The sequence below is a fragment of the Fulvia fulva genome, chromosome 5 (assembly GCF_020509005.1).
Source record: "Fulvia fulva chromosome 5, complete sequence".
Taxonomy (NCBI): Eukaryota; Fungi; Ascomycota; class Dothideomycetes; order Mycosphaerellales; family Mycosphaerellaceae; genus Fulvia; species Fulvia fulva.
Genome location: NC_063016.1, coordinates 659,712 through 674,144, shown reverse-complemented (window position 1 = coordinate 674,144; position 14,433 = coordinate 659,712). Strand labels below are relative to the sequence as shown.

Below are 14,433 nucleotides of genomic sequence, written 5' to 3'. Positions count from 1 at the left end.
GTACAAACTATACATCATGCAATGCAGCTATCTATATATGCAGCGCTAAGCAGCGCTGTCATGCTTCTCTTACACAGTATAGGGTAGCGCAGCACCTCCACTCAACCCTGGAGGTGGTGGTCGGGGCTGTTTGTCACTGGCATTGCTTGCCTCCTCAGGCCGCTTTTCACACCACTGTTCTTCATCCCAGTTCGGTGGCCGCCAAGTGAAGAGATCAAAGGCCTCGCGAGTCCAGGGCCCAATGTCTTTCGGCGTCTCAGGCTCCTTTGCTCTCGCCTTTGGTGTCTTGCCAGCTGCTTGGAACGGCTTGCTGAGCATCACCTTCGAGGTGCCATTCGATGTCATGTTGAGACTGACGAACTTCTGGAGTGGCTTCTTCTGTCTCGAAGCGCAGAACCCCGGCGCAGGAGCGGGTTCTGCAACTGATCGCTTCGATTCCTCTCCAGCTGGAAGTACTGGCGTAGACTCACGAGATCGCTTCGTAGGCGATGGCGTGGGCGTATACCGTACGGGTGCCCCGGGTACTCGCTTCGTTCTCGACGATTTGCCGGTATCTGGCTCTGAAAGAACTCTCCGGAACTGGCGCTCCTGAGGCTGCGCTGACGTTCTAGTCGGCGCTGGTGCTGGTGGCTTCGCCCGTGGCCTGGCCTCTTTATCAGCGGCCGGCACAGCAGGCGGTAGCATCATGCTATCGAGGCAACGAAGTTCGATAGCGGAGGTCTCATGTGTCGTCTGATGTCTAGGCGACTCAGCATCCACCACCACCACCACCTCCTCCTCCTCCTCGTCCTCATCATCAGAGAAGTCGCCAAATGCCCCGTTGCCCGTGTCAGTGTCGCAGTCAAGCTCGATAGGAGCTGGCTTGGCTTTTGCTGGGCCAAGCCTCGCGCTACTGGTGCTCCCTTTCTTCTTCTCTATCCTTGCCAGTCGAGCTTGAAGCTTGGTCAACGATGCCGCCGGTCGCTCTTGAGCACTTTCATCGTCGCCGACTGTAGACCTTGCACGAATTTCTGCATTTGTCGAAGCCACTGTTCTCGGCTTCTTCGACAGCTGATTCTGGCAAAGTAGTGTCCGCTTCTTCGGAGCGCTGGCAGCCAACCTCAGCGTTTGACCCGTCCGCGAGCTTGTTGGTTTCGAGGCCACAGTCGGGGCACGTTGCACTTTTGGACTCGTCCGACCTTCCGTCTCTGAGCTTGGGGAACTTTCGAGGCATAGTGCTTTCGCTGTCACTTCTGGAGACACGCGCACATACGTGGTGCCTGGCGCAGCGATTTGCTCTGGAGCTGCTGCTGCTGATCGGTTCTGCTTCCCGCTGGCTGGCGGCCTTCCAGAAGGCTTTGATTGCTGCGTCTGAAAAGCAGAAGAGCTAGACCTTGCGACGATCTTGTTGCTGACTTCAACGGCAGACTCTTGCCTCTTCGGCGGGGAAGAAGATCGAGCCAGCACTTCGTCCGAGAACCCGGGAAAGAATTTGTTCGATGACTCTGCATCATCTGACAGATCGATGATCTCTTTCGTTCCAAGCTGTTGCTGGCCCGTCTGTGTCGGTGCCTTCTTCTTCTTCTGCTTCGCTGCGTCTGCTGTACGTGCCCACAATGGCTCTTGCGCTTTGCTGGCTGGTGTCGGTGTCTTTGTTGTTCTCGTCAATGTCCAGGCTGGTGCTGTATTTCGCTGTCGTTTTGGCGGCCTGCCTTCCTCCCATCCATCATTCTCTGCTTCTGCTTGTCGCTCCTCAAAGGGCGACTTCTGCGGCAGGCTCGCTTTGCCAATTGGACCTTTTGGTGTCCCAAGAAGTGCATTGAGAGACCTATGCTTCAGTTGTGTATTCGCTCGAGATAGCGTGGTGCTCAGTGGCCACCCAGATGGTGTTGGCGTTGCCCTCGCTGTCGACGTAGCTGTTCCCAGAGATGCAGCGCTGACAGTGGCCGAGTCCTTCTGCCTGCTCTTTCGAAGCTCGGTCAAGTCGGTCTGGGTCTGTCCGGTGTTATCTCCCACTTGCACCATGACCCCGTTCCGCTCCAGCCGCAGTTCGTCGCCTTCCTGCACCGCTTCATCTCCAGCCCAATGGGTATCACCGACCAAGTTCCGGCCCTCATCGTAGACCATGACACGCTTGTTGAAGGTGTGGTATCGCAGCAAGCCATCTTGCCATTTCTTGGCCTTCTTCTTGACATCGCGTGTGTAGAGGCAGTTGAAGTCGAGGACCGGTGCCGTGTTCTGCCTTGGAGGGACGGATAGCGGAGGCGTATTGCGGAATACAGCGGCCGTCATGATACGTACATGTAAGTAGCTGTGGGACTGTACATCATCGCCGCATTGTGTGTATGAGCGGCATATCTGGATATGCGAACGTCGAGTGGTAGAGACGTCGAGGCGAAAGTGGAAGGGAGACGCGACGCGGTGAACAGGCAGGCGCGAAACTGACGCCAGGTCGTGTTTTCCAAACATATCTTTCCGTTCACATGCACACCACATCGCGACCGTAATGCTCAGGTACGAACACGACTGTCGCGCAGTGCCATGAATGAGGTTATCGCTTCAACCTCGGTTCAAGAGAGGACATGATGTTCAGTACGAACTTGAAGCGAGAACAAACCCCACTGCATCGAGTGTCGCGGTAAGATGTCTCATTACGCTAATCTTCTATTGTGATAACCTTCTGGTCCCGTTACCCAAGCACCCCATGTACACAGCCCACGCATTCCAAACATCGACACAGCTCTACACCTTGTTGTTCTGGTTCTGGCGCTGGCGGCGACCACCATTGCCACCCTGTTGGTTGGTCTGGAGCTAGTAGGCGTCGGCAGTCTCGTCCGAGTAGCCAGTGGCAGTGTCCTCGTAGTAGCTAGGGCTTGCTACACGGCGGTCGCTGTCATCGCTATTGCTGGAACTGCCGTCATGGCCATAGCTTTGAGCGCTCTTACCGCCATCGCTTGAGCCGCCGTCACCGCCATAGCTTGAAGCGGTCTTACCGCCATAGCTTGAAGCGCTCTTACCGCCATCGCTTGAACCGCCGTCACCGCCATCGTTTGAACCGCCGTCACCGCCATAGCTTGAAGCGCTCTTACCGCCATAGCTTGAAGCGCTCTTACCGCCATAGCTTGAAGCGCTCTTACCGCCATCGCTTGAACCGCCGTCACCGCCATAGCTTGAAGCGCTCTTACCGCCATAGCTTGAAGCGCTCTTACCGCCATAGCTTGAACCGCCGTCACCGCCATCACTTGAACCGCTCTCGCCACCAGCGATGCCGCCTGGGGAAGTGAGGAACCAGTCGACAAAGACCTGCTCACCGTCTGAGAGGTTGGGGCTGTCGCAGGGCATGGCGCCGGCGGCCGAGGTGTACATGCCAAAGCCACCGTGGCAGCCGATGTAGCCATCCCCGCCGAGTTGTTTGATGGCGTCTGTGATAAGGTCGATGATGTCGGCGTTGCCGAGCGCTCCAACGAGACCGTCACCTTGACCCTTGGAGACGACAGCTTGGAACGCACCTGTGTGAGGTCAGCATGTTGTGGTCAAGTCGTGCTGGAGCTGTCTGTTCAACTTACAGGTTCCGTTCTCGACAATGGTCTGGAGTTCCTGGGTGATGATCCATTCCTGGTCATTCACGATTTCGTCGATGAGGGCGTAGCAGTCATCGACAGATGCCTGTGCGTAGCCCTCATCCTCATTCAATTGGACAAAGGTCGAGAATCCGCAGTCGTTGACCCCATCAGCGATGCCTGCATTGCCATTGCCTTGAGGGCTGTCACCCTTTGGGAAATCTTGGTTGCTAGCTGGGAGCACGTTGCCAGAGCCGATGGCAGACATCAGGGTGGTGGCGAGATTGGGACTTCCAAGGTCGCCGCCAAACTGCTTCAACTGAGAGGCATCAATCGCCTGCGCCTTGCCTGAACCAGCAAGGAACTTGGTAGCCACACCATAGGTGGGCAGGAGGGCGACGACGGCTGCTGAGCGGTAAAGCATCATGGCAGGGAAGAGGTGATAGTGTTGTGGATAGAGCTGAAGTTATTCCGTCCGCTGAAGTGACTGCTCTTGTAGTGTGCGAAGTAATCTGAGGGAGTCGTGTCGAAGAGGGAGATTGAGAGTCAGGTCATCTTCTCCTATATACCCGTCGTTGAGTTGGATGTCGAGGTCTAATCTTAGTCGTCCCTGTCAAAGGAAAAAGTCAATATTCAACCCATCCCAGGCACGGCTGCTCCGGACTTGTTGACTGGCGACGAAGCTCTTTCAACCTTGAGGAATATTGTCCCACAATTGTGAGAGTTCGTCGTGATGGTCAGGAACATGCTTGATCAGGTCACATTTGCATCGCTACTTTCGTCCTTCACGTCGTGTTCCAGGCATCTGCCGTTCCGCAGCCACACCAGGGCAAGGGCCAGTTTTTTATTTGGTTGCCGGCATTCTGCACAGCCAAGTCCCCTTGGAGGCAAGTCACCCAGTCCAGCAATAGAATCGTCGTTACATTCTACCGACTCGGCGACTGTTTCCTGCATCGGCAGAGAAGCAACTTCTTAGATGAACAAATTTAGAGGCTCGAACAGCGGTGTCGCAAGTACGAACTGTGAGATAAAGCTCGATTTCGACTGCGAACGTACTGATGCGCTTGCGACATTATTGGGGCGTTTGTCCATCGTCATGTTTGAGACATGCCAGTATGAATTTCCTCGATACTTCCCCGAGCACCGACCGAGCACTATCATTTGCCGCCCACTTTGATGAGCTTTAGTTCATATCGCACCTCGAAGGCCCCCTAGCATCTATCATTTCCGCGCACTCGAGCCGGCAACGAATGGGAGGGGGGCCCTCACGAGGCAGGGGTAGGGGCCCCGCCGATGTGCCCTCCCCGAGGCGCAACGGCGACGTGCAAGATAGACGACATTGATGAGATCTGATTGAGATTTGATTGGTAAGTGTTGCTCGGTCGGCAAGGTGGTGCTCGGGGAAGTATCGAGGGTGTGACTTTGTTCCATACCACTGCATCCTGTCGCTATCATGGTTGGCATGATGCGCCTATTTCGCTCAGACACAGATGTGCATTCCAGCTTGCTTTAGCATTGACTTCTCTGACGCGAGTTTGATGGCATTGAGAGGGATGGTCGTCTTTCGAGAAGGCAATCGTGGATCTAAAGAGCGCCCAAAGATTATTGTCATAGCTGAGGCGACGATGTTGTCTACAGCTGTCGAACGCTTGACACGTGCTACGACAGTCAGATTTGACTCGCCTCTCTGAACCTTCGCAGTTGCTTCGAACGCAATCTCCGCCAACCTCTCGTGACAGCGTGCGAGAACTGATTGCCGTCAAGTCAAACGCCGGCGACATCCGGCATGAAGTCTTGCATGCGGCCTCGTACGCCTTCCCAGCCGACACAGAGCCACTTTCCACGTCTGCATCTGAACTCGACGATGCTTAGGCCTTTCCATGAGACTCCTACAGGCTGACCAGTGACGTCCACTTCGACCCAGACCTTGGCGCTGCGCAGCGATCCCACGGTCGTCTGGTCAACGTAGGTGGTCATGTCGGCTATGGTAAGTTGATACTCCGGATTGGCTTTCGTTAGCTGCTCCATGCTTTCAAGGTTATACCTCGAGGTTTTACCTGGACGGAGTTATGTAATCCGATGCTGTTTTCAATGACTTGGCATGGTAGGGATGTGTGGCATCGAAGTTTCTGGTGTTGATCGCGGTCGTGATGAGGCGAGTGATGCTCTCAACTTGGTCCATGCTTTCGTTGTCCATTGTGTCGGCCTCACTTCGTTGCATGAATCAGGGGGCTTGGAAGGACATGCTGGACCATGTACTCCAGCAGCCGATGATATGCGATGGGGGGGGGGGACTTTCTGAAATGACAGAGAAGCATATGCTCGGCGCGAATCCTTTTAATCCCACTGTCGCACGTGAAGATAGCAATGTTCGTGGATGAAGAAGGTAGGTGACACGAGAGCAAGCGGTGGCGTGGCGGAGTAGAGGGCGGAAGTGGCCCCGAGATGTGCCCCACCAAGCTTCCTTCGACGATGGTCGAAACATTTCTGGGAACAATTGCCGCATGACATATCAGTCGTATTCACTGCTGAAGCACTTCTGAGACCACCAACAGCACAGTCTAGCTTGATCACAAGCCGCCAAGATGCCCGTTGACTACAGCAAGTGGGATGCCCTGGAGCTCAGCGACGACAGCGATATCGAAGTGCACCCAAATGTCGACAAGAAGTCCTTCATCCGCGCAAAACAGACCCAGATCCACCAAGAACGGATCAACAGAAAACACCGGGTCACAACACTGAAGTACGAGAGAGTCGTCAACGAGGGGTTGCTAAGCCGTATCGACGCCCTGCTTAAGGCACTGGACAACCACAAGGCAGGGATCGAGGGCAAGAAAGAGGCCTCGGATATCGATGAAGTCGTCTTCGATAGCCTGTCAGATGTTGTGGGAGACTCGAGTCTGGGAGCGGACCAGCCTCCCGGCGCTCCTCCAGTCGTACACCCCAAGGAACAGCAGCCGAGCTACAGCAAGATGATGGGAGCATTGGTTGACCAGGTGAAAGAGGAGATTGAGAAGAAGAAATTAGAGGGCTCCGCGAGATACTCAGCGTACATCACAGAAGTCAGCAAGCACGACGAGAAGGTCAAGTCATTGCAGAAAGATCTCAATACAGAGCTCGCGAAGCTGGAGAAGGAGGACAGCGGCAAGATCACAAGCGAGTCAATCCATGAAGGTTTCAACAGCTCTCATGTGTCGAAGGCAGCGTCGCAACCTACGGCGGCAGTGACTAAGACCGGCAAGAAGCAGGAGACGTTCGTTGAGCAGATAGGAGGGGGCGGACCACGATCTGCCGGCTCAGAGGCCGACATCGAGGACAGCTCGCTGATATCGGCACCTGGCGAAGACGAGGACGACTTTGAAGCATCTCCCACGGCGAAGCAGTTCGGAAAGATAAAGTTTGGTGACTACAAGACCAGCCTCCAATTCATAGGCCAACACCCCGAAATTTTAATCGAGAGGGAGACCGATGGCCTGCTGGCCGAAGCCTTCACAGCCCAGTCAACAGCCAAGAACCAGAAAGACTCTGATTATGCCCGCCAATGTGTACATCAGGCTTTGTTACTACAGTACTGTCGTCAGCTAGGCAAGGATGGCGTGGGCCTCTTCTTCCAGCGAGTCCAGACACCAGGACATCAAGCACGGAAGCTATTCCTTGACGATGTCAACACCACATACGACCGAATTCGAACGCGAACTGCGGAGATTGCTCGCGAAGCTGAAGCAGAAGCTGGGGATAGAGAACAGATCCAGTTACATGCGGTGGACCCGAACACCAAGAGCAACATCGCAACCCCGCCGCCGATGGACCAGTGCCAGTCTGAAGGTGACAAACAAGCTCGAGAGATATTCGATACTTTCCCACCTGGGATGCAGAGGGCTCTTGAGAGCGGTAGCCTAGACAAGGTCAACGAAGTGCTCGGTAAGATGAGCGTCGATGAGGCCGAGCAAGTTGTAGAGCTGCTCGGTAACGGCGGCATGCTCAGTATGGAGGAAGGGGTCATTGATGCGACGACCGAAGAAGGCAAAAAGAGAATCGAAGAGATTGAGCGAACCCACCAGATGCCTGGTCAGGGCCGAGTTGAGGAGGTCGAGGAGTTGGACTAGAGCTGAACTGCTAAGAGTAGATGAATTACATGGTCTAACCAGGTCATGGTAGTCGAAGGAGACACCAGCAGTCACTCTGTGCCACCATCGCCGTCTCCGGATCACTTGGCAGTACAACGCGAAATGCGACCAATGAAGACATGAACGCCTCAATCCTCTCGCGTGGAGCTATGGCCACGTTCGAGCTCTGTAGGGCAGATCTGCTGCTACAAGATAGAAGTCAATGTGGTCGTCAATGTTGACCACATCTTCATCCTACACCTCCACATCATGTGGTGCATACATTGGTCTAGTACTCGATGGCCTGACATTCAGCCTCAATGTCGAGTGGCTTGAGGCTGGGTGGGCGTGTGCCACCAATGCCATGCCCTATCATGCGCCGGTGCTCGCTTACCTGCCGCGCCTTCGTGCGCCTAACCTGGGGCCATGGAGGCATCGCCCTATACCACGCGCACGAGGTTGCTCGCTTACATCGTGGCTCGCGATAGCATCTCGCATACCTCAGCTCCACCATGCTGTGACATTGGTAGTTCAGACAACAACAACACCATTGCAGAGAGTTCTTCGACATGAATATTCTTCCCAAGTGCCGCCTATGCCTGCTTTCAAGACTCACATCTCTTCCGGTCTACCTGCAGAACCTTACATACCCTTTGTAGGGCACGTAGCATCTTCTCAGGCACCATATTCGCCAGGTTTCCCAGCCTCGACAATGTCCCATCCGACTCAACCCATCTTCATCCACCGGGGTGGATGGGACGATGAGACTCGCCAGCACCCAGCTATGAAGTCCATGGAGGACTACACCGCGGGCATCATCGATACCCGTTCCTGGGACGAGCCAGTCGAGAAGTGGTGCGCAAACTTATCTTGCGTGGCAATGCTGACCTGCTAAATCTCGTCAGGCACATGTCCGATATTTAGCCTCCAAAAAACGTCCACTGGCGAGACCATCTCCGGCGCTGAAGCAGCGTTCACATCTGTCAAGGAAATCTACGCACCTTTCACCTCCCAATTGGCATGATGCATTTTTCCTGATCTGCTGGGAGACAGAGCATGGGTGGGGAATGTTTGGGTTGGCGACACTGTAAGATCATCATCAATCAAGCCGCCAATGGCACACAGCTGACGAGTGTGTCTGTAGATGGTGGAACCTTGCTGTTCCTGGTGACGGAGCCAAGGGGAAGGATAGCGAAGCGAAAGAATGGGATGGTGCTATTCCTAGTGCTCTTAGGTTTGAGTATGAGAAGGAGGGGAGTGGTGTGAAGTTGCAGAGGACGGAGATCTATAGTGATCCTAGTGCGGCTTTGGTGGCGATGTTGAAGAGGGGATGTTGAAGCCGGAGCAGCTGGTGGGATGAAGGAAGACAGTCTGGACGTTGGTTGGGTCACAAGGGTGGGCGTTGGGTTTTATTGCACGTTGTATAGTGATGCAAGACTCACATCGGCGCTGGCTTATCGCCTTTCTGGCTACTGCCTTGTCCGACGTCTGCGTTTGACCGTTGACTGTACGTACGTACAGCATGGCTATGCGTGCTACCCCATCCTCTGGACTACCCGCTTCTCATTTACTCCGGCTTCGGCTGCTGCTCCCACCACGTCTCATCTTGATTGTAACACTTGTTCGGGCAACTGAAGTTACAGTACGCTGCCACAGACACCTGAAACACCCGGCCACAATTCGTTTTGGGGCACTTGTAAGTGCAGACTCTGCTGGCAAGTCGTGCCGCAACGTGGGCGCCGAGCTCTGTTTGCTCCATAACTTCGTGCAGCTTGCTGAACTCAGACTTGCGATCTGGGTCAAGTACTTCAGAGGCGTGCTTGTTGATAGTTCCGACGATGACATCTCGAAGAGAGGTGTTATGATCCAGTCCGATGGAGTACAGCTCGAGAGCAGCCTCACCAAACTCCGGCTTCATCCACTCCTGCTCGCAGCGTTCTTTGAACTTTGTGACTGCCAATTCAAGCAACGGTGCCACGTTGTATTTGTCGGCAATGATGAACATGCGAACATCGAGAACCAGAGCAGGTACATCGCCTTGACTATTGCCGAAGTCGCCATAGTCGAAGTTGTAGAGGTAATGAATGAAAGCATCCACGGTCTGTGGTTCGTCTCCCTCGAGCTCCACCTTCCCTTCGTGTCCCTCCTGTGTGAGCATGTCAGCATTTGGAACAGCGGCACCTTTACGTCAAGTATACCTTGAATTTTCCCACGGCCACCTCGAAGAACTCTGATTGTGGACAGACGATAGCTTTGTGAACTTTCCACTGCTGTGTCCCGCAGACGATATCAATGTCTGAATGAAGGCCTGACTTGTGGTAGCTGCTAAGCCATTAGCGCGGTCCACAAGGGGGAATATGCAATCCATTACCTTTTGATGCCATTGACAAGTGGTTGCAGTGCTAGTGGCATCTCCATTGTGTGGTCTGTACTCAGCTTGTGATCAAGGGCCTGATGGCAGTGCGCTGGCCATATATATGTGTGACGCCGTAGGATGCAGCTTCCACCGCAGTGTTTGCTAGCCATCGTCGGGATCATGCAATCCTCCAGAGTCTTTGTACAGGAGATTCGGATAGCCTCATAGTAAGCATATTCGCATTGCCCAGGTTCCCAAGCCCTAGTAGGCCAGTAGTTCCATGAGATCGTTCATCTCTTCTTCATCTCCATCGATGGGCACGTCTGCAAATTCTCCCAGCATCCATAGCGTCCCGCTAAGGAGGCCTTGGACCATCCAGAGAAGACCCTCCTCGTTGAGGTTGAGCAGTGACAGCACCGACTGCTCCAAGGAGTCCATGGGGAAGTGGCCTTTGTTGATGTTGTGGTTGATGTTCGTGTGAGATTGCTTCCGGATTGTGGCAAAGACAGGCTGACTAACGGCGTGCAGCGGGTAGCACCGGCAGGAAGGTTCGCGTGGAGAGGATGATGGCTGCCCAGCTGATCGGGAGCAAAGAACAGCTCGAAACACCCAACGCCATCCATCATCACCAGCTCTCAGCTCGCGGCTCACAGCTCTACCTCACCTCGCCAAAGTCACCTGGTGACCGCCCTGCACGCCCGACCTACACTGCGCGCAGCGACCCTGGACTTCGCCCTGAGCTGACGGCCGATCATCACACGCAGCCATGCTGCTCTCCCAACTCTCGCGATGCAGCCAAAGGCTGGCTTCTGCTAGACACTTCACCACCATCTCGCCCAACGCCCCTCGCACAGCTCTGGTAGCCAAGAGGAGGGACCTGGGTTTCACTGGCTACAACGCCTTCACATCACAGCACCGCCACTATGCTCAGGCCGCGGAAAAGACCGATCAGGGCGTCGACTCCAGCGATTCTTTCCTCTCCGGGAACACCGCCAACTATGTCGATGAGATGTACGCAGAGTGGAAGCGCGATCCTTCCTCCGTGCACGTCTCATGGCAGGCCTACTTCAAGAACATGGACAGTGGCGACATGCCCGTGAGCCGCGCTTTCACTCCTCCACCCACCATTGTTCCACAGCCAGCCGGTGGTGTCACCGCGCCAACCTTCGCCGCATCTTCCGCGGAAGGAGAGAGCAGCGATGTCATGAACCATCTGAAGGTCCAGCTTCTTGTCAGAGCATACCAGGCGCGAGGCCACCACAAGGCAAAGATCGATCCATTGGGCATCAGAACACAGACCGAATCTGTACCAAGAGAATTGGACTTGAAGACCTATAACTTCAGCGAATCGGATATGGAGTCAGAGTTCACGCTTGGTCCGGGTATCTTGCCACGGTTCAAGACGGACAAGCGCGACAAGATGACCTTGCGCGAGATCATTGATGCTTGCGAGCGCCTGTACTGTGGTCCATACGGCGTTGAGTACATTCACATTCCGGATAGAGATCAGTGCGACTGGTTGCGACAGCGTCTTGAGGTTCCACAGCCCTACAAATACTCCGTTGATGAGAAGCGCCGCATTTTGGATCGTCTTATCTGGTCTTCGTCGTTCGAATCGTTCTTGGCTACCAAGTACCCCAATGACAAGCGTTTCGGTCTGGAAGGTGGAGAATCTCTCATCCCTGGTATGAAGGCGCTCATCGATCGCTCAGTCGACTATGGTGTCAAGGACATTGTCATTGGCATGCCCCACAGAGGTCGTCTGAACGTGCTCTCCAACGTCGTCCGCAAACCCAACGAGTCCATCTTCTCCGAGTTTGGTGGTTCTGCTGAGCCTTCCGACGAGGGCTCTGGAGACGTCAAGTACCATCTTGGTATGAACTTCGAGCGTCCAACTCCATCCGGCAAGCGTGTACAGCTGTCTCTGGTAGCCAACCCGTCTCATCTGGAAGCCGAAGACCCTGTCGTGCTTGGCAAGACCCGTGCCATCCTCCATTACAACAACGACGAGGAAAAGGCACTCTCCGCCATGGGAGTGTTGCTGCACGGTGACGCCGCTTTCGCCGCTCAAGGTATCGTGTACGAGACCATGGGTTTCTACGCGCTCCCAGCTTACCACACTGGTGGCACAGTCCACATTGTCGTCAACAACCAGATTGGCTTCACTACTGACCCACGTTTTGCTCGTTCTACTCCTTACTGCTCGGATATTGCCAAGTTTGTGGATGCTCCAGTCTTCCACGTCAACGGTGACGATGTCGAGGCCTTGAACTTCGTTTGCCAGCTGGCCTCTGACTGGCGTGCTGAGTTCAAGAAGGATGTTGTCATTGACATAGTCTGTTACCGAAAGCAGGGACACAACGAGACCGATCAGCCATCCTTCACCCAGCCACTGATGTACAAGCGCATCAACGAGCAGCCACCTGTCCTCGACAAGTACACCAAGCAACTGCTGGACTCCAACACTTTCACCAAGGAAGACATTGAGGAGCACAAGAAGTGGGTCTGGGGTATGCTCGAGGAGTCTTTCGCCAAGTCCAAGGACTACCAGCCAACCTCGAAAGAGTGGCTGACGAGTGCTTGGAACGGCTTCAAGTCTCCGAAGGAGCTGGCCACTGAGATATTGCCTCACGAGCCTACTGCTGTCGCTGTGGATACCTTGAAGCACGTCGGAGATGTCATCGGCAACCCGCCAAAGGACTTCCACGCGCACAAGAACTTGAAGCGTATCTTGGCTAACCGATCCAAGACTGTCAACGAGGGCAAGAACATCGACATGTCGACTGGTGAGGCACTGGCTTTCGGTACCCTCGTCTTGGAAGGTCATCACGTTCGTGTATCCGGACAAGATGTCGAGCGTGGTACTTTCTCACAGAGACACGCTGTGCTCCACGACCAGGAGAGTGAGGCCACCTACACCCCACTCAAGCACATCAGCGAGGATCAAGGATCATTTGTCATCACCAACTCCAGCTTGAGTGAATTTGGTACTCTTGGATTCGAATACGGTTACTCGCTCTCGTCACCTACAGCACTTGTCATCTGGGAAGCTCAGTTTGGTGATTTCGCCAACAACGCACAGTGTATCATCGATCAATTCATCGCGTCTGGTGAAGTCAAGTGGCTCCAGCGATCTGGTCTTGTTGTCAACCTGCCCCACGGTTACGATGGTCAAGGTCCAGAGCACTCTTCTGGTCGCATGGAGCGATTCTTGCAGCTCTGCAACGAAGACCCTAGAATCTTCCCATCTCCAGACAAGCTCGACCGCCAGCACCAGGACTGCAACATGCAGATCGTCACCTGTACTACACCTGCCAACTCATTCCACATCTTGCGCCGCCAGATGAACAGGCAATTCCGCAAGCCTTTGATCTCGTTCTTCAGCAAGAGCTTGCTCCGCCATCCTCTCGCGCGCTCGGGCATTGAAGACTTCACTGGTGAGAGCCACTTCCAGTGGATCATTGCTGACCCAATGCACAACCAAGACGCCGAGTTCAAGATCAACGAGCACAAGGACATCAAGCGTGTCATCCTCTGCTCTGGTCAAGTCTTTGCGGCACTCTTCAAGTACCGACAACAGAATAACCTCACCGACACCGCCATTACCCGTATTGAACAGCTTAATCCCTTCCCATGGGCACAGCTCAAGGAGAACCTAGACAGCTACCCTAATGCCGAGACCATCGTCTGGTGTCAGGAGGAGCCTCTCAACGCTGGTGCATGGTCTTTCACGCAACCTAGAATCGAGACTCTGCTCAACCACACCGAGCACCACAACAGGAAGCATGTCATGTACGCGGGTCGCAACCCTAGTGCGTCAGTCGCTACTGGTTTGAAGTCGAGCCATCTGAAGGAGGAACAGGACCTTTTGGACATGGCTTGGAGCGTGAGACAGGACAAGCTCAAGGGAGAGTAGAGGTTTAGCGGTGCATTGCGTTGTGGATCGTCAACATCATCATGAGTGCGAGGACTGCAGCGTTGGTGCGCGTTTCTGTGTTAAAAGTTGTACATATCAGGCGTAGCTGTAGGTCATGCGAAGGAGTCTTATCGTGGTCTCGGCCCTTCTTTCAACGAGTCCGGATCGGTGCCGGATGCTCTATCCTTGATGTCGTGCTCAGGAGGTGCAAGCCACGCCTCCAAACACTGTTGGTCTATTGGCCCATGCGTTCCATCAGAAGGAAGATTATGAGCCTTGATCGACCCACGAGCCCATTTGCTCGCTCTATCGGCGGGATGTGCTACGCTTGCACTCGGTTATGCCCGATTCATGGGATCTCTGCTGGAGAGATCCAAGATCAGCACGCCATTTCCACGATGCAGGTCTGCTACTTCAACAAAGACACCACCGCTGAACACATGCTACGCTACATGTGCAAGCAAACCGAAGGCACCTACCACGATCACGAGATGAGTAGCAATCACACGCCGTGTG

General features: G+C 54.4%; 7 protein-coding genes across 7 annotated transcripts; 3 read left to right on the top strand and 4 right to left on the bottom strand.

Annotated features, from left to right (window-relative positions):
* Positions 1-69: 69 nt before the first annotated feature.
* On the bottom strand, positions 70-2,271 carry CLAFUR5_05516 (uncharacterized protein; the record flags this gene model as incomplete). Its single annotated transcript, XM_047904664.1, has 1 exon — positions 70-2,271. The coding sequence occupies one exon, from the start codon at positions 2,269-2,271 to the stop codon at positions 70-72; it is 2,202 nt and encodes a 733-aa protein (XP_047762757.1).
* A 519-nt stretch (positions 2,272-2,790) lies between these two features.
* On the bottom strand, positions 2,791-3,966 carry CLAFUR5_05515 (Ecp2-3; the record flags this gene model as incomplete). The annotated part of the gene is made up of 2 exons (XM_047904663.1): positions 2,791-3,488; positions 3,546-3,966. 2 exons carry the CDS (start codon positions 3,964-3,966, stop codon positions 2,791-2,793), a joined length of 1,119 nt encoding a protein of 372 aa, XP_047762399.1.
* Positions 3,967-5,303: 1,337 nt separating this feature from the next.
* CLAFUR5_05514 (uncharacterized protein) lies at positions 5,304-5,567 on the bottom strand (the record flags this gene model as incomplete). Its single annotated transcript, XM_047904662.1, has 1 exon — positions 5,304-5,567. The coding sequence occupies one exon, from the start codon at positions 5,565-5,567 to the stop codon at positions 5,304-5,306; it is 264 nt and encodes an 87-aa protein (XP_047762682.1).
* A 557-nt stretch (positions 5,568-6,124) lies between these two features.
* CLAFUR5_05513 (Hsp90 co-chaperone Cdc37) lies at positions 6,125-7,645 on the top strand (the record flags this gene model as incomplete). The annotated part of the gene is made up of 1 exon (XM_047904661.1): positions 6,125-7,645. One exon carries the CDS (start codon positions 6,125-6,127, stop codon positions 7,643-7,645), a length of 1,521 nt encoding a protein of 506 aa, XP_047762400.1.
* Positions 7,646-7,868: 223 nt separating this feature from the next.
* Positions 7,869-8,669, top strand: CLAFUR5_05512 (uncharacterized protein; the record flags this gene model as incomplete). Its single annotated transcript, XM_047904660.1, has 2 exons — positions 7,869-8,500; positions 8,570-8,669. The coding sequence occupies 2 exons, from the start codon at positions 7,869-7,871 to the stop codon at positions 8,667-8,669; spliced, it is 732 nt and encodes a 243-aa protein (XP_047762683.1).
* A 543-nt stretch (positions 8,670-9,212) lies between these two features.
* CLAFUR5_05511 (uncharacterized protein) lies at positions 9,213-10,183 on the bottom strand (the record flags this gene model as incomplete). Its single annotated transcript, XM_047904659.1, has 3 exons — positions 9,213-9,791; positions 9,844-9,967; positions 10,017-10,183. 3 exons carry the CDS (start codon positions 10,181-10,183, stop codon positions 9,213-9,215), a joined length of 870 nt encoding a protein of 289 aa, XP_047762401.1.
* Positions 10,184-10,767: 584 nt separating this feature from the next.
* CLAFUR5_05510 (2-oxoglutarate dehydrogenase, mitochondrial) lies at positions 10,768-13,917 on the top strand (the record flags this gene model as incomplete). The annotated part of the gene is made up of 1 exon (XM_047904658.1): positions 10,768-13,917. The coding sequence occupies one exon, from the start codon at positions 10,768-10,770 to the stop codon at positions 13,915-13,917; it is 3,150 nt and encodes a 1,049-aa protein (XP_047762402.1).
* Positions 13,918-14,433: the final 516 nt, after the last annotated feature.